Source organism: Mytilus galloprovincialis, chromosome 1 (assembly GCF_965363235.1).
Source record: "Mytilus galloprovincialis chromosome 1, xbMytGall1.hap1.1, whole genome shotgun sequence".
Taxonomy (NCBI): domain Eukaryota; kingdom Metazoa; phylum Mollusca; class Bivalvia; order Mytilida; family Mytilidae; genus Mytilus; species Mytilus galloprovincialis.
In genome coordinates this window covers 107,270,866-107,297,848 of record NC_134838.1, presented here as the reverse complement: position 1 = coordinate 107,297,848, position 26,983 = coordinate 107,270,866, and the positions used below count along the sequence as shown (strand labels likewise).

General features: G+C 30.1%; 1 protein-coding gene across 1 annotated transcript; it reads left to right on the top strand.

Moving 5' to 3' along the window:
• Positions 1-25,442, top strand: LOC143049651 (neurocalcin homolog). The gene is made up of 3 exons (XM_076223258.1): positions 1-149; positions 17,838-18,232; positions 25,045-25,442. Exons 2-3 carry the CDS (start codon positions 17,855-17,857, stop codon positions 25,240-25,242), a joined length of 576 nt encoding a protein of 191 aa, XP_076079373.1. The 5' UTR covers positions 1-149; positions 17,838-17,854; the 3' UTR covers positions 25,243-25,442.
• Positions 25,443-26,983: the final 1,541 nt, after the last annotated feature.

The following is a 26,983-nucleotide window of genomic DNA, read 5'->3' as shown; positions in this document are numbered from 1 at the left end:
ATTGGTCAGATGCGTCAACATTTCTTTCGTTTAGTGTATTGGAAAGAAATCAACTCAGAGAATTTGTGTAAACATTCCAGTTTTCCGGGTTAATTTTACTTTATGAAGGAGACTAGGCCTCAATATCTAAATATATGATTTATTTACGGGTAAGTAAAAGGTCAAACATCTTGTGTATCTGATAACATTCGACATAATTTATGTGTGATGAGGTTGACATCTTGCAAAATATTTGCGACACATTTCACATGTTTCATCTCCACGGTAAACGGATTACCTCCATTGAAAGCGAAAACCTAAAAATATTGATTTAAGTGCAAAGAAAAGATAATCGCATGAACATAGAAGACGTCACTATTTAGTTGATAATAATATTGTAGTCGATCCTGATTACCTTTGAAGAGGAAGAAGTTAATTAAATTTACACCTGAAATTAATTATATTGATAAACCACATGTGTCAAGTCCATACCCTGTTTTAAAGTTTAAATTATTGACTGACAAACATAGCTAGGGATTTGAAAGGATGGGTAAGCTATATGTCAATGAGCAAATAACCCACAATTAATGCCAATATTTTCAAAACATATTGTTGGGAGACAAGTGTTCAATGTGGCAACTCACTATATCACATGTAAATAAACAAATTAACATATTTAAGTGCATCCCATAGAATGTCAAATGGTACTCTCCGCTTAATGACTTATGCATCCAGGTCACCAGAAATCTCAACATCCCTATTTTTACTATTTGCCATTCCTTACCCATACGTTGCATGTTGTGTACACTGAAACTCTCACAATTACAGAGTGATGTGTAAATCCATTTATGATTTATTTTTATTTTTTTGTGGGGGGGGGGGGGGATCATTCAACGTGCTCTGGAATTTGAATTAAATCACACATTATCTTTTTGCACTTTTCCGCATTGGATAAGTAACATTCAAATCAAAACTTCCTGTTGAAGAGGAATTGTCACTTAAACTATATATGTGATGAAATTCATGATCATATTTTTGGCTCACCTGGCCCTTATATCTCAAAAACCAAAGCATTTAGAGCAAATCTGACAAGGGTGAAATTGTTTATCAGGTCTGTTGAGCTTGTCTTTCAGGCTTTTAATTTCTCTATATAGGTCAAAGTTTGGCATCCATTAGTTTTCTGTCACTAGTTTTATCATTTGTGTGTTGTACATACATGTACATAAAATATTCAATATGCTTTTACTTTATGCTTTTTATGACATCCTTTATGTATTCATATTTTGACTAGTACAAATGTACATGTATTACTAAATATGTATCAATACAACAAAACTGAAGAAATAAACAAGAAAAGAAATAATACTGTGAAGTCTGGTATATCTGTGCAGACTTATGACTTCACTTCATTCAACTGATAAAACCAATAATCTGATACTATTGTGTGAACACATCCATATCATACTTTTATTTCATAAAATTTTCTGTTTATAAATATGGTTTTATCCTCTGGATTTTGTGTAATGTGTCCAAAATTAGGGAAAGCCCTGTTTTGAGAGTTCCTCCAATGTCCAGTGATTTCGCGCATGCCTTATAAAAATAGCTTATTTTGAATAATTAAGGAAAGAATTTGTACTATGAAATATAATTGAGTTTGAACCAACCATACTGCCAATGATGCAGAGCAAAAATTATTTCAATATGATATGAATTTGACATAAATAACAACTTTTATTTGATGTAATTTTTTTTAATGGAAATTGGCCAAATATGGTAAATCATGGGATTGCAGTAATTAATTTACTCTTGAACTTATCAATTTTATTCTTTTTTATCCCTTCGGAAGGCTTAAACAATTACAAGATCGATTTTATTTGTGTTACTGTGTTGATATGACAAAATCAGCTAATGCGCGATATTACAGGATGCGCTGACAGGGGGGACTCCACTGTATTTATGTATCATTCATGTACAATGTATATAGCAATCATGGATTAAAATTCAATTCTGAAAGCTTTAGTGTTTCTATATATTCATTGCTTGTCATTGAAGAATATTAAAATTTGACCTAAGACTACATTTTGTTATTAAAATGGAGTGCAAGTTTCATATTTTACCAATTAACGTAATTTAAACATGTTTAAATCATAGAATGATAAGTTTATGAAACAATGCAGTTTTGCATTAGCTTACCAGTACCAGTCTTTACTGGTACATGTACATGTACATGTAACTACAAAATGTATGATGCTGTTAACAATCATCTTGCAATTTTTTTACCGTGGACTCAATATTATTCTGCCAGATGAGTCCTTATACTTATACCTCTGTACATAAAGTTATTGTAGTATACCTCTGTACATAGGGCAGTCATTGTAGTATTATTGTAGGAATTCAGATTCAGATTGTGGTCAGTCTCCTACACACTTAATTTCAGTATAAGTGAACGGTTTCACTCAAATTAGTTATCTGACTGCAGGTAAACAGTCATTGACTCCCGATTAAGATTAATTAGTTACCTGACTACAGGTATACAGTCATTGACTCCCGATTAAGATTAATTAGTTACCTGACTACAGGTAAACAGTCATTGACTCCCGATTAAGATTAATTAGTTACCTGACTACAGGTAAACAGTCATTGACTCCCGATTAAGATTAATTAGTTACCTGACTACAGGTAAACAGTCATTGACTCCCAATTAAGATTAATTAGTTACCTGACTGCAGGTAAACAGTCATTGACTCTGATTAAGATTAATTATTATTTGTGTTTATCACCACTGTCAGCACAATTGGATAATCTTGTGGCAGTCAGAGAGTCCATAGATAACTACTGACCACTCTGTAGGAAAATCATGATTTGAATGAAAAAAATTGTTCAAAGTACTTAATTTGCAATTTTTTTACTGTGGACTCAATATTTTTCTGCCAGATGAGTCCCTTATACTTATACCTCTGTACATAAAGTTATTGTAGTATACCTCTGTACATAGGGCAGTCATTGTAGTATTATTGTAGGAATTCAGATTTAGATTGTGGTCAGTCTCCTACACACTTAATTTCAGTATAAGTGAACGGTGTCACTCAAATTAGTTACCTATTATATTATATTTTTTGTGTTCATTTCTGTCTTTTCTGCTTCTAAATTTCATCTTCATGGCAAGCTTTACAATCTTTTAAGCAGATTATTTATCGACAGTCACTGTATTTTGAAGGGGATTTACACAATCTATTTTCATGTCTTTTGCAAGTAGAAAAATTGGGTTGAATTAATATGTTAAGTTTGATCCTTCCTGATCAAGTAAATTTGAAAATAAGGACAAAGTGGGCTAAAAATGGCTAAATGCCACATAAAGTATAATATGGTTTACAGTAGTTCAATGTGCATTGTATTTCACTTGAACATGATGAAGAAAGATATAAAAATCTAAATTTTTCTTTTATGAAAAATTACTATTGATATAACCCTCCTCCCCTGCCATAAAAACCTTTATACATGATTTTGGTAGAAAGCACACTGTATGTGGTTTATATCATTTAGGCTTCTTACTTAGGGAAGACATCAAAAGTTCAATGTAGGATAAAAAACTAAATTCTCATAGTTTTTCACTGACCCCCCTTTTACCCCCCTCTTAACTTAATTTGGGGAAAATTGATTTACCAACAGGGATATATGTAAAAATCAATTTTAGATATACAAAACTTGCAGAATTTTAACCCCCCACCCCCAAACTATTTGATTTAAGTTTTTTTTATTCTACATGGATCTTTTGATGTCTGTCCCTCAGTAAAACAAACCACCATGAATATTTCATTTGATAAACCTCCAGAAAAACAAACAAATAAACAGATTGTGTTATGAATGCCTTCTCCAGCAGGTTTTAATTAAACACTATGGATGAATCTAAAACAACTAGAAACCTGTATCTATCTTGGCATTAGAGCAAGAAAATATTGGAATAGAAACTGCTATTTTAAGCAAGCTAAAAATATTATGCATTAAACAAGATTTAAAGCACACTTATGATCAGAGTTAAAATTCAAGATTAATTTCTGGCAGTGACCGCCCTTTAAATAGAAAATTAGCTGTATAAGATTTGATCCTAGATCAGAAGGTTATTCACACTAAGACTGGCTAATATTTGAACAATCTTTAAACCTGAAAGAAAACTTATAGAGTATGGTAATGTTGTTTGGCATTTATTATACACAATAAGTAAGGATTTATTTGGATATAGAAAATGTTGAATTGTAGGTATAAACAAACTATATAGTACATATATTTTATTTTGTTCTTTTACAATCACAGCGTGTTTCAAAGGAAGTTTAAATACACATATCTTTGCAAGTAACCAGATAGAATTTATGATAATTATCAAGCATTCATGAATACACTTGCATGAAAATGTACATATTTATCAATTACATGAAATATTTGAATATGTACCTGGCCTAATATTTTACCTATATTGTATTGCACTGTGTAAGTAAAGATAACTAGGTGTTATATAATTGTGTGTAATTCTTCTTATTGTACATATAAACTGTCACTAAAACATGCACAATGACAAATTAATGGGCTTCGCTTGATTTTACATCAATCCATCTGCATATATATATAAATGTCACCTGAATTTAGAAAGAAGAAACTTTTTATTTCTTTTGTCATAGAAAAATACTGTTGGGCCTTTTTTTTTACCAGCAGTTGTTTTTAAGGTAGATATTTACATACAAATTGGTTGATTTTATCATGAACGTATATTCATGTTATTAGATTCCTTTTACTTTCATGATTTTATCAATCCATAGTACTGTACAATGGAATTACCTAAAATATATGTATATTTATACATTTGAGAATTCTCTTCTTTGGCATAAGTTCATTATATTTTCCTCATACATGTACAGTTATACATTTGAGAATTCTCTAATATTTAAGCATAGATATATAAGCCTATATAAATTCATTATTTCATGTCTGATTACAAAAAACATACAATATAATGGAGAGTTCTCATATAAGGCAAACACTCATCATTTTACCCATACATGTGAATTTATAACTTTTGAAAATTCTTTTATATTATGCATACATTCGTATTAGCTTACAAAATTTATTTTAATTCAGTTCTCTGATATGGCACATATTCATTATTTCCCCCATACATGTATATATTCTTTTATTAGGGAAAAGTTGATACTTTCCCCCATATATACATTTTTACAATTGAAAGTCTTCATATAAGGCATGTAAGGCATAAACACTTATGGAAATTCAATATTCATGTTCCAATATAAAAGTCTGTATTTTCTAACTGATATAATGTAAACACATACTATATATTCATGGTATTGAAAATAACAATGGTCTAATATACATGCTCCTGATCTTTTCTCATTCAGTAGTGACACTAGATTTATAACCTAATTTAATCTAGGCTTAAGTTGTATCTTTAAATTGAAAGTAAATACAAGAAGACTACTAAAGCTATAAATGTCAAAAATCTGTGTTTTGTCCTTCAGAGCCTAAATGTTATTCTTGTGTCCTTTTAACATTCAAAAATGATTAGAATCGTGTATGATAATCTGTACAGAAGCATACAATAAACTTTCTAACAATCATCATGGCAGAAGAGTATAGTTGTGTTTTCTATCGTAAACATTTAAATCTATGGTTTAAAGTCAGTCTCATGTGACATTAATTTGTCATGCGCTGCATTCTGGTTTATTCCTAATCCATTCCAAGACAGGAAGTAAGACTCATGTTAAGTCGTCATTATGTCATGTATGTGAAACAAATTTAATTAAAATCCTTCTTTGGATTTTTAGTCTTGATGATTTCCATAGCTACTTCTGTTGGTAAACCTAACATGGGTTGGGATGGATTCTGATATTTTTAGCCAGTAATGCTTACAATGTTTTTGTTAATGAGCCCTTGAACTTTATAATGTTGACTTCAAAATTCAAACTTGGCATTGTATTTTGTTCTTTGAAATTTTTATGCCTTGTCTGCAATACTCTTGTCCTGAACATGCCTTACATATTTGCTATTGTGCATTAATCAGTGACAAACAATAAGTATAGCCTATTTAATGACCTTTTGGAAATCTAAAAAAAAAGAAGCCAGTGAAAATGTGTGTTCTATTTTTATAAGGTGCATGTAGATAACTTACGACTGAAATAAAAATTTGCATGAGAAATTATTTGGTATCTTGATAAGATGAATGATACTTTGTCTGACTAGGGTTATAAAATCTGGAAGTTGACATTAATTCTTTTACATTTATTGATTACTGAATTCATGCATATGTAGACTTGCTGTTTTAATGATCCAGTGACCAATTATTCTGATTACAAAAATTGTATACATACAGGAAAATGGATATCAACAAACAAAAGAAACAATGTATTGTACTAGGGCCTTGTGTGCATGTTTTACAAGATGGTGCAATATAGTTCTGATAAAGTTAAATGTTTTAATTGTAATTAGTGGTCTTGTCCTATTTAATATCAATGACTTTAAAATAAATCTTCTTACTATTTAAATTCACAAATTATTGCGATATTTTTATTATTGAGAAAAATGCGACAGCCACTCACTGTCCTGGGTTATAATCACAATAGTTTTAACATGCATTTGAAATTTTATATATGAATTAAACAGGATTTTTTTTAGAATATCACCAAAATTAAAATTGCATTCAAGTGTGAAATGTTTATATCACAATAATAAATGTAAGCAATAAGTATTTAATAGTAAAATATTTTGTTAATTTTAGAGTTTATGGTACTATTCTGAAATAAGTAAAATTGTCCAGGCTGTAAAGATATGTTGTATAAATATATGTATGGCAAAATAGATTTTTATAGTTCACTGCAAATTTTCTGAGTGTTATTCACATGAATCATATTTCCTTAATACATCTATATCTACTCAGCTCTGATAATCCTGTATTTTAGCTTTGTGATGTTGAAATATTTTCTCTAACAATATTATTTAGTAAGTAACCATGTCAGATCAAGTGATTCCGTGTTATTCCATAGGACCATCACAGTGAGCTAGAAATGAAAGCCAGTACATATATGAAAATGCAAGTTTGATAGAAAAACAAGTTACAAAGGATATGGGGTAATCATCCATAACACAAAATCAATTTATGCACAGTAAAAACACAAAAAGCAAAGGAACAGCACTGTTATTGGTGTCCTTTAAAGTCACAGTGAGGCCTTCAACAAAGAGCAAGATAACTCTTATTATTCCAATTTTAAGACAGCCCCTTGCACAGACTTGAGAGGAAATTTTGGTAAAAATTATTAAGATAAACTTGTTAAGATGTAACTTCAACATAATGGAAAGCTGTACATATTTAAAACGGAATAGTTTCCTACGCATAGGTGTAAACAACTATGTAAAATGTATTTTGGTAATTTAGGCATCAAATGAAAGGTGAAGGACTGTTGATCCTTGTAGAACGCATTTTGACTGATAATTGTGAAGAATACAAAAATGTCTACGTCATTAGCCAAATACTGTATAAATTAAACAGTCGAACAATGTAGATTTTATAATGTTCTGTTTTAGTATGCACATTTAATTTTACGAAATAGGTAAGACCAATATCTAATGAATTTGTTTTACACAATGGCTTTTATCAAAAGGGCTTTCAGTCTATATTTAGATTCACAGCATCTTACTTCATACATGTATGTTTTCTTTAAGTTTTTATAACTCCTATCTTTATTTTGAATATGTTTAAATTGTTCTTAACACTTTGAAATGCTGAAGATAGCACAAAATTGCAGCTTTGATAGATTTTTGTGTTTTTTATCATTTATTCAAAAGTGACCAATGAGTTTAAAGGACTTTCATTTCTAAAACTTTTTTTATCAAGAAGATAAGATGTGTTTTTTTCACTGTTGTTACAAACCAATTCATTTTGCACTAGACATGCTAGATGCCCTTTGAGTGCACGTGGCAAAATTTATAAAACATGTTTAGAATTTGTTATATTATATATCCAAAATGTTTTTAAAGGCAATGAGAGATTTTTATTTTACATATAATTAATGTTTTTTTCCCCTAGTATTTCTTTATATAATTTCTTTAAATTTTCCACTAGGTTTCATAAAGTATTAAGTTTGACCATTTCATGAAACAAATATGTAGATAAGTAACTATAAATATAAGGAGATGTGTATGATTACCAACAAGACAACTATTCACCAGAGTCCAAACGACGTAGATATAACCAGCTGTAGGTCACGGTATACCTCTTTTTGTGAAAACATACATTTGAAGTAATAACAATAAATATAACATGGACTCTTGGTTAACCAACGTAGTAAGAGTTAACAAGTTGAGGTTAATTTTAACGGGACTGGTGTATAATGTTAATCATGTTAATTATTTATAGTTTTTAACCTGAATGGAATATATTAACCTAGAAACACAGTTGTATTAAAATAACCATCTATCATGTCTATTGATAATCATTGTGTTGTAATGTTGAAAAAAAATAATGGAAAGTTTGCTAAATCATATGCTGTAAGCCCAACTGAATTTAAATTGGGTATTTGTAATACAATCTATGATTACCATTGATTTTTAAAACAAACTAGATAAAATTCATGTAAATTATTTCCATGTTCCCTGAGGATATAGATTTGTTGTTTTCAAACTACAAGAATAAAGGATATTGAAAACGCAGGTTAGGAATTATTTATTTAACATTTTGGGAAGCATGAGGTAAACCACAATTGCTACATGTACTGCATTTATCTCTCATGAGCATGCAACATAATTACCACATACTGTCAATGCTTCTCCAAATCTCACCAGTTTGATTGGCAGGTTTGCAATCTTGTGACTTAATTGTGGTGCTGTTATTTGCTTTTTGTGGATTTTGTTGTACATGTACTGATTTTGTGTCATGGATGAATACCCCATATCCTTTCTTTTCTATTAATGAATTCTCCCTTAATCAATGATAAATACCCCATATCCTTTCCTTTCTATTAATGAATTCTCCCTTAATCAATGATGCTCAATGCTTGGGACAGCACATTCTTCTATTACAGAATTTTGATGCTACAATAAGATTGCATAAATTTCCGATCAATATTGATGAATTACATGTTTTCAATTTTCAAAATAGTTTTCCATTTTTTGAAGTTCACAATGTAATTAAAAATAGGTTGTTTTATATCTTTTATTTTTTGTTTCTGAACTTTGCAAAACACATTTTGATTGGTTATACATGAATAATAACTTGATGTTGTTCATGAGCTTTGCAAAAGCATCTAACAAACAAATTTTCAGAAAATGGCACTTCAAAGTGTTTATATATATATATATGCCAAAGGAACTGCTAAAAATCATATATATATTAGGTTTATATATATACACTCAATCCACCAATTAAAGATGGATGTATGATTTTACAAATGTAGACTGGTATTCATCATCATGCATGTCTTTCTATATCTCAATTAAAGTAAGCGATCCATATTTTTACAGGTTGGTCAGTTTTGTAAAGGCTAGTAACCTTTTAATTCAAATGATTTACAGATTTTCAGACAAGTCTTAATGAAGAAATGGGTCATTCATGTACAAAAACTAGGCAATTTGTCACATGTCTAGCAATAAATCAAGTTTTTAGGAAGATCACATGAAATTTTTTGACAATGTTAAAATTAATAAAGAAAACTCCCTTTTGATTTGCAAGAGTTTTGGAATACTTCTAGAGTTATGGGACTTTAAATGTAAAATAAAACACAGGTTTTCAGAATTACTCAACTATGCATCATGAATATCATATACAATCATTGGAAGTTTAACAAAAAATAAAGGTTTCAGTAAAACAGACTAGTTTTTAAGTTTGATGATTTCGTATTGGTCTTTACAGAGATACTTAACAAATATATAGGTATCAATATTTCTAATGTCATTTTGATGGTCACATATATTTATTTCAAATCAACAACTAATAAAAGTAAATGTCCTTTATTAAGTTTATATATCAACTAAAAAATAATCTAATTAATTACCCTTTTTGTCCACCTGTATGTGTCTCTGTCCATCAGTCTGTATGTACATCCCAAAATTGGTTTCGATTCTCTACCTTTATCTTTGTCTTAACCAAATATTATGAATCTTATACACTACTTATTACCAAAAAACACAGATCAAAAATTAATTTGGGTGGCACCACTTTTACCTTTCAAGAGTTATGCCCCTTTACACTTTGAAATTTTAATGTTTCAGTTCTTTTACTTAAGTTTGCTTCAAACCAGATGTTACGAAACTTAAACACAATGCTTATTACCCCAAAACTCAGATCAAGTTTAAATTTTAGTTGCATCACCTTAACCATTCTAGAGTTATGTTCCTTTACAAATTAAAAAATTCAGCTTATCATTCTGTTCTCTAACTTGAAATTGAGGAATGTGTCAAAGAGACAACAACCTGACCAAAGAGCAGTAAACAGCTGACGGCCACCAATGTTAGGTACTGTACCTGACATAGTCCTTTAGTGTTTATTTAAAGAAATGATAGTAAGGAACCTGGGATATAGATAGGAGATTGATTGTCTTAAGCAGGAAGTAGCAGTATTTCAGCCTCCTGTAGCCAGATTTAATAGTCAATTAAAATGATTAGGTTAGATTAAGTATTTGTCCAGCAAACATTGTAGTACAATATTGACAATCAGATCCTTCCTGTTTTACTATGTTTACCAAATAAACTACTTTGACTTATAGAAATCCAATAGACTTACTCGGTTTTTTTGTTAAGACTCAGATATTTATGTGGAGTAATTATTCTTTACAGAAATATTTTGTTAATCAAGTAGCCTAATTAAATGTCAATAATTAAACTAACTGTATGTGTGCCCTAGCAACAGCATTGTACAATTTAGATTCCAATGATATTGAATATTTTATAAGAGTTGGATTGAAGTAATATATATTGATTTTATATGGGAGAAAATACTTTCATGGGTAAAAACAGTTAATGCGAAAAAAATGTGTTTTTATTGATATGATAGTCACTAGTTAAGAGAGAAGTTGCTCAAGCAGTCCAGCTTTGTTGTATAGATCAGTGGATTCTAATATAGCTTGATACCATCTTCTGATTAGTGATGGTGTCATTGAATCCTTTGACATTTTGTTGATGGATATTGGTAAAATCAGTTAAAAAATACATTTAGTGAATTCATGGCATTTTTTTAGAATTCTCATTTGAATTTGATACACTGTTTAAAATATATATCTTACAATCTTCACATAGATTGATTAAAGATATATATATGCATTCAGATAGTTTAAAAGATTATAGACATTATACTTTCATGATACATTGTTTAAAATATATATCTTACAATCTTCACATAGATTAATTAAAGATATATATGCATTCAGATAGTTTAAAAGATTATAGGCATTATACTTTCATATTATTCAGAAACCAATGTCCTGGAATTTAAAGTTCAAATAATTTGTACCCCTAGTAATAGTTTAATGAAACAATACTCAATTTGATAGTTATCCCCTACATCAAATAACAACCCCCTTCTAAAAATAAAACAAATAACAATCCCCTTCTAAAAATAAAACAAATAACAATCCCCTTCTAAAAATAAAACAAATAACAATCCCCTTCTAAAAATAAATCAAATAACAAACAAACAAACTAACCCATCCTTTCCAAAAAACAAACAAAAACAACGTAGATTCTGATTATTTCTTAAAATGTTTTAATTCGTTTAATTGTGCATTGTTTGAGTTCCTGTTATTCAACTTTCATTAATATATATTATTTATTTTCAAAAAAAGTGCATAAATAGTTGAATCATTGATGTCTGTCAGATGTACAGCCAGTTTTCTTTCCTAGGGAAATACAAACTCAACTCAAAAAAATTAATTTGAAAAGTGTACAATATTGTATGAGTAGTGATGGTTTGTAACTTATGTATACTGTTGATGAAGGAACTATGATTGTATCAGTAGTGATGGTTTGTAACTTATGTATACTGTTGATGAAGGAACTATGATTGTATCAGTAGTGATGGTTTGTTTCTTATGTATACTGTTGATGAAGGAACTATGATTGTATCAGTAGTGATGGTTTGTAACTTATGTATACTGTTGATGAAGGAACTATGATTGTATGAGTAGTGATGGTTTGTAACTTATGTATACTGTTGATGAAGGAACTATGATTGTATCAGTAGTGATGGTTTGTAACTTATGTATACTGTTGATGAAGGAACTATGATTGTATGAGTAGTGATGGTTTGTAACTTATGTATACTGTTGATGAAGGAACTATGATTGTTCACAGATTAATTCAATATAAATAGGTACTGTGCACTGAGTTTACCCTTTCTAACTTCTGCTTGTAGCTCCCTAATGTATTTCGCAGAATGACTTCCTACGGAAATTATAAAGAATTATATATAAACTAATCTAGTATAGAATGTCAAAGTATTATTATATATTTTTCCTACATGTTTGTCATTGTAGTGTCAATGATGCACACACATGTTTAGGTGATGTTAAGATAAGGGGGACAAATCCTAAATTTAGTTTAGTCCTTTTGTGTCTCCCTTCAAAAAGAACTTTGTGCCTTCACTTATGCCCACTAACATTTTTAACTTCCAAAGATATTTGTATTCCTGCTTTTGATGATTATAAATTTGCTGAACATCACTGGTCATTAAGAAAATGGAAGTGAAATTCTTTCTCTGAAAAATTATAATGTGTTTGAATTGACTGAGATACAGATAGTAGTGTGATTCACTTACAGAATTATGTATTCATTAAATAGGTTCTATCTTGCGTGAAAATTCTTGGTAAATTTAGTAATTTAAAACTTTATACGAAGGGAAAACAGTGAAATACAGTGTTAAGTTTCCAGAGTTTTAAAAAAGTATTACAGAAAAAAGTGCAACATGATAGGTTTCACAATAATGAAAAGTCATATTTTGAAATTTGATAGAATCATACATTTCCTGAAACTGCAACAATCAATTTTGCTATTGTGTTCATTGTTTAACCAGGTCAAAAGTAAATTCACAAAAATTTCTATTATTTACAATTGCAACATATCTCACAGATTTTCTACTATTTACAATTGCAACGTATCACTAAAATTTCTATATTTACAATGGCAATGTATCACTCAAATTTCTATATTTACAATGGCAACATAACTGACAAAGATTGTTATTTAGATTTGTTCATGCTATTTTGTCCCATGTTACTATTTCTGTTTGAAAAAATTCAATGGCAAATTGCATTCAAAAGGCTCTAAAGCCTTCAGCTCTATATCATAATTTTGTTAAATTAACATCAAAGGTTTATATCAGAAATATTTTGAGAGAGTTTGATAAAAGTGTCAATCATCTTTTTACATGAGTTATGCAGAGAACTAATTTTGATTAGATTGGAATTATGTGGAAATTGCATTGTAAGCAATGTCAAGTATATTTTTTCGTAGGATATTTATAATTATAATTAAAAAAAGTGAAAAAAATATTATAGAGTTAATGCCCTTGGTCAGATAAGAATGTGCATCAGTTGGGAAGATTGAAAATATTATTCTTTTATTCTATATTTTGAGCTTGACATTGAATAGACTCTTGTCAATTGTTGAAGAATGTATATACATGTATTGTTCTCTTTGGTGTCTTTTGCTTTTCTGTGCCCTTTGGTTGCTGTTTTCTTCAGTGTAAATTAGAACTTGACCCATAACATTCAATACACATATCGGAGTAATCTATCACCAGAATCTAGCTAGGGATAGGTTCTCCAAGCTAGAACATTACATGGCTACCGGGGTATTGTCATTCTTAAAGCATTTCTTCTTTACATATAAGTGTTGTTTCTCATTTTATTGTTATGACAAAGCTGTTTCATATTGGTGTGAATATCCACAATTGAAAAATGTGTAATGTCACACTGATCCTAAAATAGCGTGATATATGGTGACCTTAAACAACCATCAATGGTTTATGGCCAATCACTGTTCTCCAATTAGTTTTCCTCATTCAGACATGTTTTAAGACTGTAAAATAAATCTTTTTACAAAAATGTTGAGTTTGATGCAACTTCTTACTCATAATAATCATACAGCTAATCATGATAGAAACATGAGGTAGATGTAATCAAGTTAAAAAAAGTTAATTTTATAAAAGAAGTATAGATTAGGTTTTAATGAGTCTGGGGTATAAAGTAGAGTCTTTTGAAAATCAATAGGCTTCACTAGTATATAAATGTTATATATACTATGTATGTAAATATATGCCTGGTGTATATGTTGTGGTGAGGGGTTTATAGGTTGAGTAAAAGTTAATGGAATTTTATGGTCTCTTATACTGGGTTAATGGAATTGGATTGTGTGGTTTTAGCAGATTGATATGCACTTAGTGTTAAAATGCAGGAATTCCTGTACAAAATGGACATGACATTAAATTCAAGGTTTGACTTGAAGTTAAAAGATGTCTTTTTTGGTGCTGTGTTGTGTTGTGGAGTGAAAATCAAGTTTACACATATTCTGCATGCCCTCATTTCATTTTTCAAATACAAAGACTTTTCTTAATTACAGTGTTTACAGGTCTTCTTGTGATTCCCAACATTTAAAGTGGAACTTGTAATAAATTTATGCAGTAACCATTTATCATGTATCTCCATATAAGGGCCTCCTCTCCCTATAAATCCACCTCTGTGGTATGTGTTACAGCCATGTATTGCCTGTACATCTATTTTCCACAATGTTTTTGATTATTTCTGTTGTTTTATACAGTTTTCCATGTTGACTTGGTTAAATTTTGCTTAATTTGTACATTGTAAGGTTAACTACCCTTATATATACAGTTTTGAATTTCTAATTGTGAAAGACATGACCTGTAGTTGTTGACATTCTTGTCCATTGGTCTTTGGTCTATTGATGAATAGTTGTATCATTTGCAGTCCTACAACATCTCCATAATCACTGCTAACTAACATGAAGTTGTTTGAATAGTAAAAATTAAATAGCTTTATATAGAGATATTATAACACAGGGGTCTAACTGTTGCAGCTCATGTCATCAGGTCTAACAGTTGCAGATGGTATCTTGGGGTCTAACTGTTGCAGCTGATGTCATCAGGTTTAACTGTTGCAGCTCATGTCATCAGGTCTAACAGTTGCAGATGGTGTCTTGGGGTCTAACTGTTGCAGCTCATGTCATTAGGTCTAACAGTTGCAGATGGTGTCTTGGGGTCTAACTGTTGCAGCAAGTGTGACCCTCTGTAAACAATTATGATCACATAGCTCTCTGATAGAACAATAAGTCAGGATTTATCTTTGAGACACAATTGCAACAATTTTAACACAATTTAGTTTATGGAGAAATTAAAGACAAATTGATGTTGCTAATGATGGAAAGTTATATAAGGCACAATCAATATACTTTTAACATGTGATCTTAGTCCTGGTTACAGCAAGGACTTATTCATATAAACATCTGATATAAATCTATTCTCTAACAAGGATATTTAAATTGTAGAATTATTTTCTTTTTTTTATTGTGTATAGAAAATTGAATCTGATTGATTGATCACTTACAAAGCTTGCAGGATTCCAATGGATTCCTGGTAGCTTTCTATTGTATTTAATCCCTCTTTTACCCTACGGAAAGGTCAATAAGCATTTGTAAAGCTTAAGTTTGTAACCTCTGATATAAGATTGGAAAACTATGTCCTGGAACATTATAGCATTAAATTGTGATCTAAACGATTGACACTAATGATAAATGAAATCTATAGTTTCTCTTGTCTCTTATGCCATAATTCTTCAACATCTTTTTATCGGATACTCAGTCTCTAAGCAAGTTTTTGTGTACAGTAATTGTACATGAGGTCTTTTTGGGCATGCTTAGTAAGTAATGATACTGACTTCACAGAATACTGTAAATTGAGCATCCAGTTGGGTTTTTAAAAAAAATTATTGTACATATTATGTTTCAAAATGATTATTTACTTTTGCTCTATAGTTGAGGTGTATATAAATCACCTGATTACTTTATTTTAATACTTAAAATTTATTTTTCCACTAATATGGTTTATTGTCATGTAAATATCCATAGTTTTCCATTGGTATTGTCTGTTTCTAAACTTGCTTCTAATATAATACCTTCATAGTTTAAGTGGATGTTCACTGTAATGATCTTTCAAGATACAAAATATTATTTAAAAAAAATTATAAGGATAAAAATTAAATTTTTAGCAATTTTGATTGATTGATGTTTGCTGAACATCCAGTGGCAAATATTTCATGCATTTTCGATACAAGAACAAATACACAATTGATAGGTAGTTCCCTTAAAAGAGGCCATTTTGGCCATGAAGGTCTTGAAAATTTAAAGTTCCACTAGGAAAAAAAGTATGTTAGATGAAGACAGAAATCTTTACTGGCAACATGCCACTTACAGATCCCTCAAAGGGACCATATTTTGGTTCCCCAGTCACCATTGGGGTTTAAGCTAATTTGATACACATACATTTATATGTTAATTGAAAAAGACACAAGAAGATCAATGTTTTAAAGTCAATATTTCTCCTGACGAAATTGGTGGCAAAAAGGAGCTTGAGAGCATTTCTTACACCCAAATCATCAATAATTGATTAATTTGTAACATCAAATCTGTAGACTGGCTATTTTTTTATGATCAGTTTGACCATTGATGATTCATTGATTATCTGTAAAACAAGAAATTTTAAAGATTTCAAACAACAAGGTAAATTGATTATATCTTATTTCATTTGCATTATGGTGAGATAATGAATAATCATCAATGAGACAAACAGAAAACTCAAGGCACCAAATAAAATTGATATTGTCCCCTCAACAATGAACAGAAATTTACACTGTTACTCAATAGTATTTTTTCCTTTACTTTGCAATATCATATTTAAGATGAAATAAAGTTGCTTTCTTGATGTGCTTTTCAACTAAAAAGGAATCATTTATATTGCTGCCATTTGAATTGCATATATAGCTGAGTACTGATACCTGTTGCTTGTTTAAAGAAGTGCTTGCTAAAGTTCCACTTAAATGTCAGAGTCATCATTTAATCTATTTGCGAGTATTAAAGTTAAAATTCAGCTGATCAGTTTGTTGCATGTATGAACTACATGTACATAAAAATACTGAAATAGTTTTAAAGAAGTATAAAACTGTACCAGACATACTATATATATGGGAAGTGGTAACAAACTCCCATAATATGCTGCTTTTATTGGGTTTTCCCTGATATTTGAAATGTAGATACCTTTATACAAAATTTGATTGAAGTATAATATTATGTTATTATATTGCTTGACTAAAGTATTTCTCATAGGAAGTGTATGTTAGATCAGTAGGACTATAATGGTAGTCTCATCTCCGTAGAATTGCCTGAAAATTACTTTTAAGTATCAGGCTAATTTTCTTGGTAATTAAATCATTGCAAGTTTATTGAAAATTATTCTGTAATACTGTTCAGCCTAGTGTAAATCCAGGGCAATAACTGGAAATAAACTGATCCGAATCAATATTTGATTATATGCTTCTTCATCAATGTTTTCCTACCTCACGACATTGTAACACACGACTCTACTAAAGTATATCAAAGGGAGATGGGAGTGATTCGAGAATAATTACTGCTGCACAAAACTGCATGTTTAGCATTTTCTGTGGTGACACTCAGAATCTATATCAAGCTAACATGTGAATGCCAGTTTAATCAGATTATAACCTTGTTTAATTTAGTTGTCATTTCTAATAGATCTCTTGTGATGTTTTAAGGAATTTAATAATCGTGTGGTCTTTTTCCAGGCAATTAGCTGATAGAAATGGGAAAACAGAGCAGCAAGCTCAAACCAGAAGTACTTCAAGATTTGAAACAAAATACAGAATTTTGTGAAGAAGAACTTCAAGAATGGTACAAAGGATTTCTCAAGGATTGTCCTAATGGTCATTTATCTGTTGAGGAATTCAAGAAAATCTATGGCAATTTTTTTCCATATGGTGATGCATCTAAATTTGCGGAACATGTGTTTCGAACTTTTGATACAAACGGTGATGGTACAATAGACTTCCGAGAATTTATCTGTGCTTTAAGTGTAACATCTCGGGGAAAACTTGAACAAAAGTTGAAATGGGCCTTTAGCATGTATGATTTAGACGGTAATGGATATATATCACGCCAAGAAATGCTAGAAATAGTAACTGTAAGTATATCCATCAGTGGACCTTCATCTATATTGTATATACATCTTATCATAAGAGTCCATTAATTACTTGAAATATTCACACTTCTTATTAAACCATATATCATATACATGACTGAATCAGTCTATAATTTACACTGACCTTAAATGATATATATCTATATCTATATACTGGCCCGGCATGACCATTAAAATGCCTTTGTTTAATCATTTATACTGACAGAAAATACAACCAGTAAATTACATTGGTTCAAAAATTCACACTGACAGAAAACTACACAATATACATTGTACCAGCATGAACAGTAAATTACATTGGTTCAGAAATTCACGCTGACAGAAAACTACACAATATACATTGTACCAGCATGAACAGTAAATTACATTGGTTCAGAAATTCACACTGACAGAAAACTACACAATATATACATTGTACCATCATGAACAGTAAATTACATTGGTTCAGAAATTCACACTGACAGAAAATACAACCAGTAAATTACATATTGGTTTAGATGACTTCTTCATTCATTATAATCCTTTTTTCTTTAATAAAAACAAAGGTGTAACATTTATTGTTGTTTTTTATCTGACATTTGTTGCCAGGTTTTCATTATTTTTAGATGTAACACATATATATATACATGATATATAAATGTTTATCTACATCATAGAAATCTTATTTTGCCCAATGATTATTTATCGTTCAAGTTAATGTCATTTGAAATACTAGGAGTATCAGAAATGATTTAGTATCTACATCATATAATGGTTTACCTACATGTTATAAACTGTTATTGATTATTATTTTATAATCCCAGTTCTAGGTGATATTATGATATATGTTATAGACCATCTGGTAACATTTAGTAATAGTATATGATATAAACATGAATATGTATTATTAATCAATGCATAATAATAGTAATTGTACTATGACATGAATGATATTAGATTTGGGAAAGTATGGTAAGGTTGTACGTACTAAGAAACGCATTGGAAAACAATGTTAAAACTTCGGATTTTTAAGCAGAATTGTCCAGCATGAGTTAATTTATTCAAAACTTTGCACACTTGAATGGCATCCTTCTTCCGTTTGTCTGATACAATGGGAAAATAAAAGAAAAACATTGCAGTAAAAATGAAATAAAATTTCTGGTCTATAGAAGCAAACAAAAACATATTGATTTAACTGGAAGGAGTTACATATTTAAAAAAAAATTATAGATTTGTATTTGCCAAATTTAAGTAAAGTTCGAATAAGGATTCTGTATACAATTAATAAATGTGGCTATATAATATTTAAATATTGCTTAGTTACAGTTTATAACCATTGGAATCAATCGTATTATTCTTTGAAGGATCAGTTCAGGTAGCTTATGATATTTGCTAATTGAACTTGAAGAAAGTGAAAACAATTGTTTTTATCTATGAACATATTGAATAAAAACCTTTTATTTATAGTAGATGTACAATGTAGGTTATGTCAATAAAACATCAAAACAATGACAAAAACAATCAAAAATACATCTGCAGGGCAACTTATATTCTTCAACAGTATATAGGTGTCTTTTATGAGATAAGGAATTCAGAATTTTTTTTTAGAGTATTTGTATTATTTTAGAAAATGCAGCATATGTACATAATGATATACAAAATTAGAATGTGTCTTATGGCACTTTCCCTGTCTTAATTTTTCGTTAAACTTTTCTAAACTTCCAGTTCTGTAAAAGGGTTTGTTGCCACTTTCTACATGTTTGTACAATAGCAGATAGGTGAGTTTCATGGCAGAGGGAAACCAGAATACTTGGGATGAACAATGAACTTTTGGTGTGTTATTCACTGATTTAAGTTTAGGGCACCCCTGTCTCTTGCCATTTGATCCATCAATACACAAGCAAAGATATTGCATATAGCTCATTTTAAATTGAATGTGAACTTCATTCAAATGTATGATTTAAACTCATTTTAAGAATTGAATGTGCTCCTTTTGTAGGAGTTATGAAATAATAACTTACTACGGTTTTGGAAAATCTGTTGACCTATAGAATGCTTCAAGTAGCCAAGGCTTATATAATTCAGAAAATGTTCTCATATATAATATTTGTATAAATGTACATGTTCATATTTTGACAGACCAATTGAAATTGATAAAAGCTTCTTATATGTCTATCTTTGTCGGTTAGAAATTAAGAAAACTTTCTAGAATGATTATCATACTCAAGAAATCAACCAATCAAAACACAGGATTAAGTGTTTTGAGCACAAATTTTGTATTTTGGAGTACTGAGTAAAGTTGAATGACCGAAATACAGCCTAAAATAGTATTTAAGTGAAACAAGTTACCGTTAAATTTTGCGTCACAATTAATCCTATTTGACCTCATAATTAAAATGATTGTTTGAATGGCGCCAAGAGGTTTTTCAGAGACAGATCTAGGATTATTAGTAGCAAATACATCTAAATACCCAAAAGTATAAATATATCTTTTCTCCAGAGATAAATGGTATTCATACATGGTATATATAGTTTAATTGATTATATACTTAATATAATGAGTCCTTGGGTTGCCTGACTGCTCATTGCTGATGTTAAGTTAAGGTATTGTTTTAGATGAAACCAATTGCACTGAAAAAAAGCAATGTATTATTAATGACTGGTTGTACTACATTTGTATTAGCTTTATTATCCATTGTTTGCTTCTATTCAAATGTCAGATATTAAATATTCATGCATATCACATAAATTATTTTCTAATTTAGTCAGTTTTTGTGTGAATTATTGATAATGAACATTTAGTTAAAGTATAATGTTTTTCTACAAATACAATGAATGTGTCAGAATATTGATCACATTTAGACTCAAATCCTTCAATAAAAAAAAGGAAAACAAATATATGTTATTTTAGTAAGTATGAAATTAGAATCGTCCTAAAAATCATTAAAACAGATATTAAAATTGGAACAAATTGTAGCAAATGTCATTAGGTCCTTTGATTAAAATACTACAGATCTATGGAGTCTTATACATGTGTAGCACATTGATTATAAAATATGCAATTATTGACACATCTTTTGTGGAAAAAGGACAAGACTTGCAGTGACATTTTTGATGTGATGTTTTGCAATTAATTCCTTTTAAAAATGCCGCCAGTTATAATTAATATACCTAAATTTATGGGCCACAAAGTGAGAAAAACAAATTTGAATATAAACAAAATATCTCTACACCAAGACATCAGAGGTGGTTTTATTTTTATGAATTTACCCTGACAGATTCAGTCTCAATTTAGGCAGTAAAAAGGATGTAGCAAAACTATCTGAACTAACACAAACAGTATGATATACCAGAGATCAAAGGAAAACTAAAGAGGACTGCACAGTCCTATTAATCTCTATTCAAATACTTTCGAAACAGAAATTCAAGCAAGATAAATAATCTACACCAGAGGTTTGTCAAATTAAATCGATTGTCAAAAATATAATTTGGATTTGTGCTCTTCAAAGGACAGCTTTAAAATGAAATACTTTGAGTACATGGATATTGTTTATCTGTAATCAATTTTGAGTGCAAATCAATTCTGATTAGCTTTATAGACCATACTTGTTTTACAAACATACATATATATATATATATATATACATGTATAGTAAAAACTTGGATTTTGTCATTGATTAGATCTACATGTATATATTGATTTTTAATCAGTTCTACTCGAAATTGCCTCATTTTAAAGTTTTGTGGTCACTCATATGGTCCAACATGATAGAACCTTGGCCCTTTTTTGTGTTTTTACAGTAAATTATTCATTGAGACAATATATGTATATGCATTGTACATGGAAGTGAACTTAGTGTTCTGGTTCATATGTGATATTTTGTGTACATGTATGTTGAGAACCATTGAAATTAGACAAACTGGCTTTGTAACATGATATTTGCCAAAGTAGATTCAACAATCAGAGTTATGACAAGATTGCATGATCAACAAAAAAATCAATTCCTGCTATCTCTGAACAAAGAACTTATAAACAATTAACATATCCCAAAGGAGAAAAATTAAAGAGAATAGTTATGTCTGAGGCCAAATATCATTCTAGGAGGCTTGTAAAAAACAATAATTGCTATATTTGAAAAATCTAGATTGTCTATGTTAAACACTACTAAGTTACGCTGATGCTTAACCACATTATATTTGCCATTGTTTATGTTATCATATGTAGAGGGGAAAAACTAACTTCTAAAGACACCTGTCTTTCCAAAAAATATGTGAGGGAGGATTATCTTATTATTTTATTTTTAGAAATGTGTTAAAAAGTAGAATTTATTCTTTTTTTTTTTTTAATCAGGATTGACTTCCCACAGAAGTTTACTACCCAGTTGTTTTGCTCTGACTTTTATGGACTATAACCATATGAAAACATGAGTTAATATAATTTAAGGATGAATTGTAGATCTATTGTAAGGTCTTCATGTATGTCAGAAGGTTCATCTGACCTCAACCCCATTTCATGGATCAGTGATCAAGGTTAAGTGAATGTTATTAAGTCATACATGTATCTCACATACTTTTAACAGTTGGTCAACTTTATTTGGTGTATGGAATGATAGAAAGATGTACTCTGATGTCCATCTGACAGGTTTCATCTGACATGACCTCATTTTCATTGTTTAATGTGTTTTTGAGTTCAAGTCTGTTTGTCAGTTACCATAAACAATAGGTCAAGCATAATTTGTTATGGAATGATTGTAAGGTATACAAGTTAGCCTGAAAGCTTTAAGGGTTGTTTATTATTGTATAAACCTTGTCTTTATTTTCATGATTTATTTATAAATGGAAAGTTTTTGTGTTTTAGTCTGTTTACCATAAACAACAGGTCAAGCACATTTGGTTATGGAATGAATTTAAGGTGTACTAGTTAGCTTGGAAGGGTTTCTGACCTTGAATTCATTTCAACGGCATATTTGGTTAATGAATGATTTGAGGTGTACAAGTTGACCTCTAGATCTGCTCACAGCACTTCTGGTAATCTTTATAAGTTGACATTCTATGTCCAATTCAACCTACTTGTTCCATAAATTTGTATAGCAATGCTTCATATAAATCCCTTTCTTGTTTGAACTGTTAAAAAGCTTTGCTGTCCAAGACTTATTTCTTAGTTTTCATTGCTCAGTTTAATCATTTATTCCTATCTAAAAACTGATTAATTGGTTTTTGTGGGGATCAATTTTCGTGGATTCCAGAAAACTTTTGTAGACAGGTGATTTCAGGGTTTTGCCAAAGTTTGCATATAACCTGATAGAAAACTTGTAATTGGTTGAAAATTAAAAAAAAAATGTTCACTAAATGTACCCCCAAAAATCACAGGCACTTGTTTCTGTCAATATGGGGTTTACTATCCATACCCGTACAAAGTGATTTTTCATACAGGTATGGATAGTAAACCCCATATTGACAGAAACAAGTGCCTGTGACAAAAATCACAAAAATTAGTATCCAATGAATAATAATGAATCGTCAATATTGGCAAATATCTTAAGAATGTGGAATTTGAGCCAGGCTGTTTGATTTACAGTCAGCACCGTTAGACTAGTCAAATTTTATTCAGCCTATTAAGTTTTTTCAAAATATTTTTTAAATTCATTTAAGGAATGACTGTAATATTTTTTCTGTCTATGAAGAAATAACATCAAAAATTTGGTGCACACTGAATAACGCGCGTAGCGGGTTATTTAACAGTGTGCACCAAATTTTTTATGTTATTTCGAATAGACAGAAAAAATATTACAGTCATTTCTTATAATTTAATTCTAAATTCCATTTTAAACCGTAGAAAACAATGAAAAAATGTTGATGACGTCACGGTCATATGACTAAATTATGTCTATGGGCTCATAACAAAATAACGTCAGCCAATCAGAAGACGCGTTACATCCAAAATTAAATTATAAGAAAAATGTTGGAGTATTGATCTTTGGAATAGTAATTGGAAACGATTTCAGTACAGGCTGTAATTTGCATTTGATATGCAAAATTTCTATGAATGCCAGGTAAATAGATATATACTTCTAAGCCCAGGTATATGATTAAATGGAATATCTTGATAACAAATAGAAATTTATGTGGACAAATACGAGCAGATCTTCTCTTGTTAACTTTTAAACAGGTCAATTTGGATGATGTAAACTTGAAGTCTACACTATTTTGTCATGGTTTACACATGGTTTACATGTTCTAAAACATTCTTCTTTAAATAGATTTGTACTAGAAACTAAATGGAAAGTGTCAATTTTGAACATATTTAACTCTGTGTATTGTAAATAATTGGCACAGTAATGAACTGGAAAAAAGCCCATGTAGGACATCTCAAGATATGATAATGACTTAAAAAGAAACCCCATGTGGGACCTCCCAGATTGACCCTCCAGATTTTGGATAAAAAACAATCTACTTTGCATTCATGTTTAGTTTTAGGTGCTTATTTAATTGGTCAGCACATTTTCCATTTAAACTAAATCCATTTACATTGTTTCCCTAAATGGTAAATATGAGAATGTGGTTTATTTGAGTATTATATATCGGGAACATCTGTATAACAGGACATTAGGTGTCTTCTGTCTATAAAGGAAAGCATTTACAATAATGGAAAATAATGGACAAAAGATAGTCAACAATTTGTATTGTGTAGGAGGTGTTAATTGTATATATGTAGGTTTTGGTACTGGATTAAGATAGATGTACAGCTAACCATATAACTTAGTTATATATTAAAGTACTTCGTAGAGTAATTGATTTTACTGAATCTTTTTTAGGCAATTTACAAGATGGTTGGGACTGTGATGAAAATGCCAGAAGACGAATCAACACCTGAAAAACGAACAGACAAAATATTCCGTCAAATGGATAAAAATGCAGACGGACAATTATCCCTGGCGGAATTTATTGAAGGGGCGAAAAGTGATCCTTCAATTGTGCGACTTTTGCAGTGCGATCCTAATTCCCAAGGTTGACTTTGACAACAAGTTTTTTTGATTTTTTACACTTATTTTTTTTTATCAGAAGGACGACAATGAGAACTATTTAAATCTTTATATGTTGAACAAATTTATTCATTGAGAGATTGTGATGTACATTTTCCTTTCTTATTGTTAAATTAATTCCTTCAACAGTCATGTGAATAACAGGATTGTCAAATCTATTAATCTTTTTATATTTGTGTTTTCTTCTTATTGTTATTCATCTACTCAGATTTGAGACAAACATAGGTCCTTCATGGGTTCATAGTGCCCCAGCTGGATTGGGCTCTGCATTTTATAACAAATGTGAAAAATAGAAAATATTGTTTGTCCACACTTTGTATCTACAATTCCTCATTTAAACACTTGATGGATTGCTATCTGTCGAAATATTTTCATTACCCAGTGGCATTTACATTTTCTTTTTTATTATTTTATTCATATGATTTATGGTATTTTTGTATTGCCAAATATGGACTTTGACCATAACTTTGAACACAGAGACAAGGGTTAAGATGCTATGAAATTGTTAATTCATATCTTTTTGCACAGGGAAATTTTGACTCTCTGATTCTTAGGATACTCTTTCAATATCAATAGTTTTTTTTTTACGCCTTTTCAAATTTACTGTTATGTGACAATAAGTTCCTGACTAATCATTCAAAAGAGAAATACAATGGTCTGTTTTACCAGATTGATCAAAGCCAAACAAGAGAAATACAATGATCTGTTTTACCAGATTGATCAAAGCCAAACATGAAATTTGTTATGGCAAACAACCACTATACAGGCTCCTGGTTTGCAAAAGGCACATAATAAATGGCTGGGTAATTTTTACCTATTTATAAAACACTAAAACCATCTAACCTAGGATAGTTATCTAACAGTATAACAATAGAACAAAGTATAAAAATGACTTAAAAAGGAACTAGAATAGTTAGATCTGTATTAGACACACAAAGACATCTACAAAATGACAAAAGACACAAAGTTCTTGCCTTAGAGCATGCAGTTACTACAAGCTAGTTGAAAGCCCAATTTCATCCAATCAATTGACAATGTTAATGTTTGATATTTTTTCATATGTCAACGTAGGTTTTGGGCAATAAACAATTTCAGGCCTGCAGAACATAATTTAAAAATGTGCGGGGTTTTTTTTATCATTATAAATATTCTACACAATGATTAGGATTTAAAAGACAATCTCTGTTTGGATTTTCATGATTTTAAGGTTTTTCATTTGGAAAGTTTAAAGTCCAACAATTTCAGAAGCAGTTTTAACTCCAGTTTGCTTTGAATGGTAACAATATTTCTCTATCTGTTAGTGAGTCTGTTGGTATACTTTGTGAACACTGCTTTTCTGAGAGGGTTTGTCTTGAAGCTTTATACTTGATATGATTGTTTATCATCTTAAGTTGTTCATTATTCCCTATCACAATTTTTAATTTGACAATTCACAAGACTGACCATTATTGACCTTTTTAATGATACCTTGAGACCATATGTATAAAAGCTGTCATTCATTGTAAGATACTCCATTATTTGTAGTTGACCATACAATATGGCCATTCTGATTTATCAAGTTTTTTTGAGAGAAAAGTGACTTTGACCAATTTATGGCCTATTGTAACTTAATTGCATCCTTGAATACTGAGAGCATTTGTCTTTGAAAACTTTCATACACGGTCAATTTTTTTTCCTGTTGTGTAGATGGTTACAGTAGCACACTTATTTG

Coding starts and splice junctions, on each gene's coding strand:
- LOC143049651 (XM_076223258.1), top strand. CDS start 17,855: ATGGGAAAACAGAGCAGCAAGCTCAAACCAGAAGTACTTCAAGATTTG. Junction 18,233..25,044: donor AAATGCTAGAAATAGTAACT/GTAAGTATATCC, acceptor AATCTTTTTTAG/GCAATTTACAAGATGGTTGG.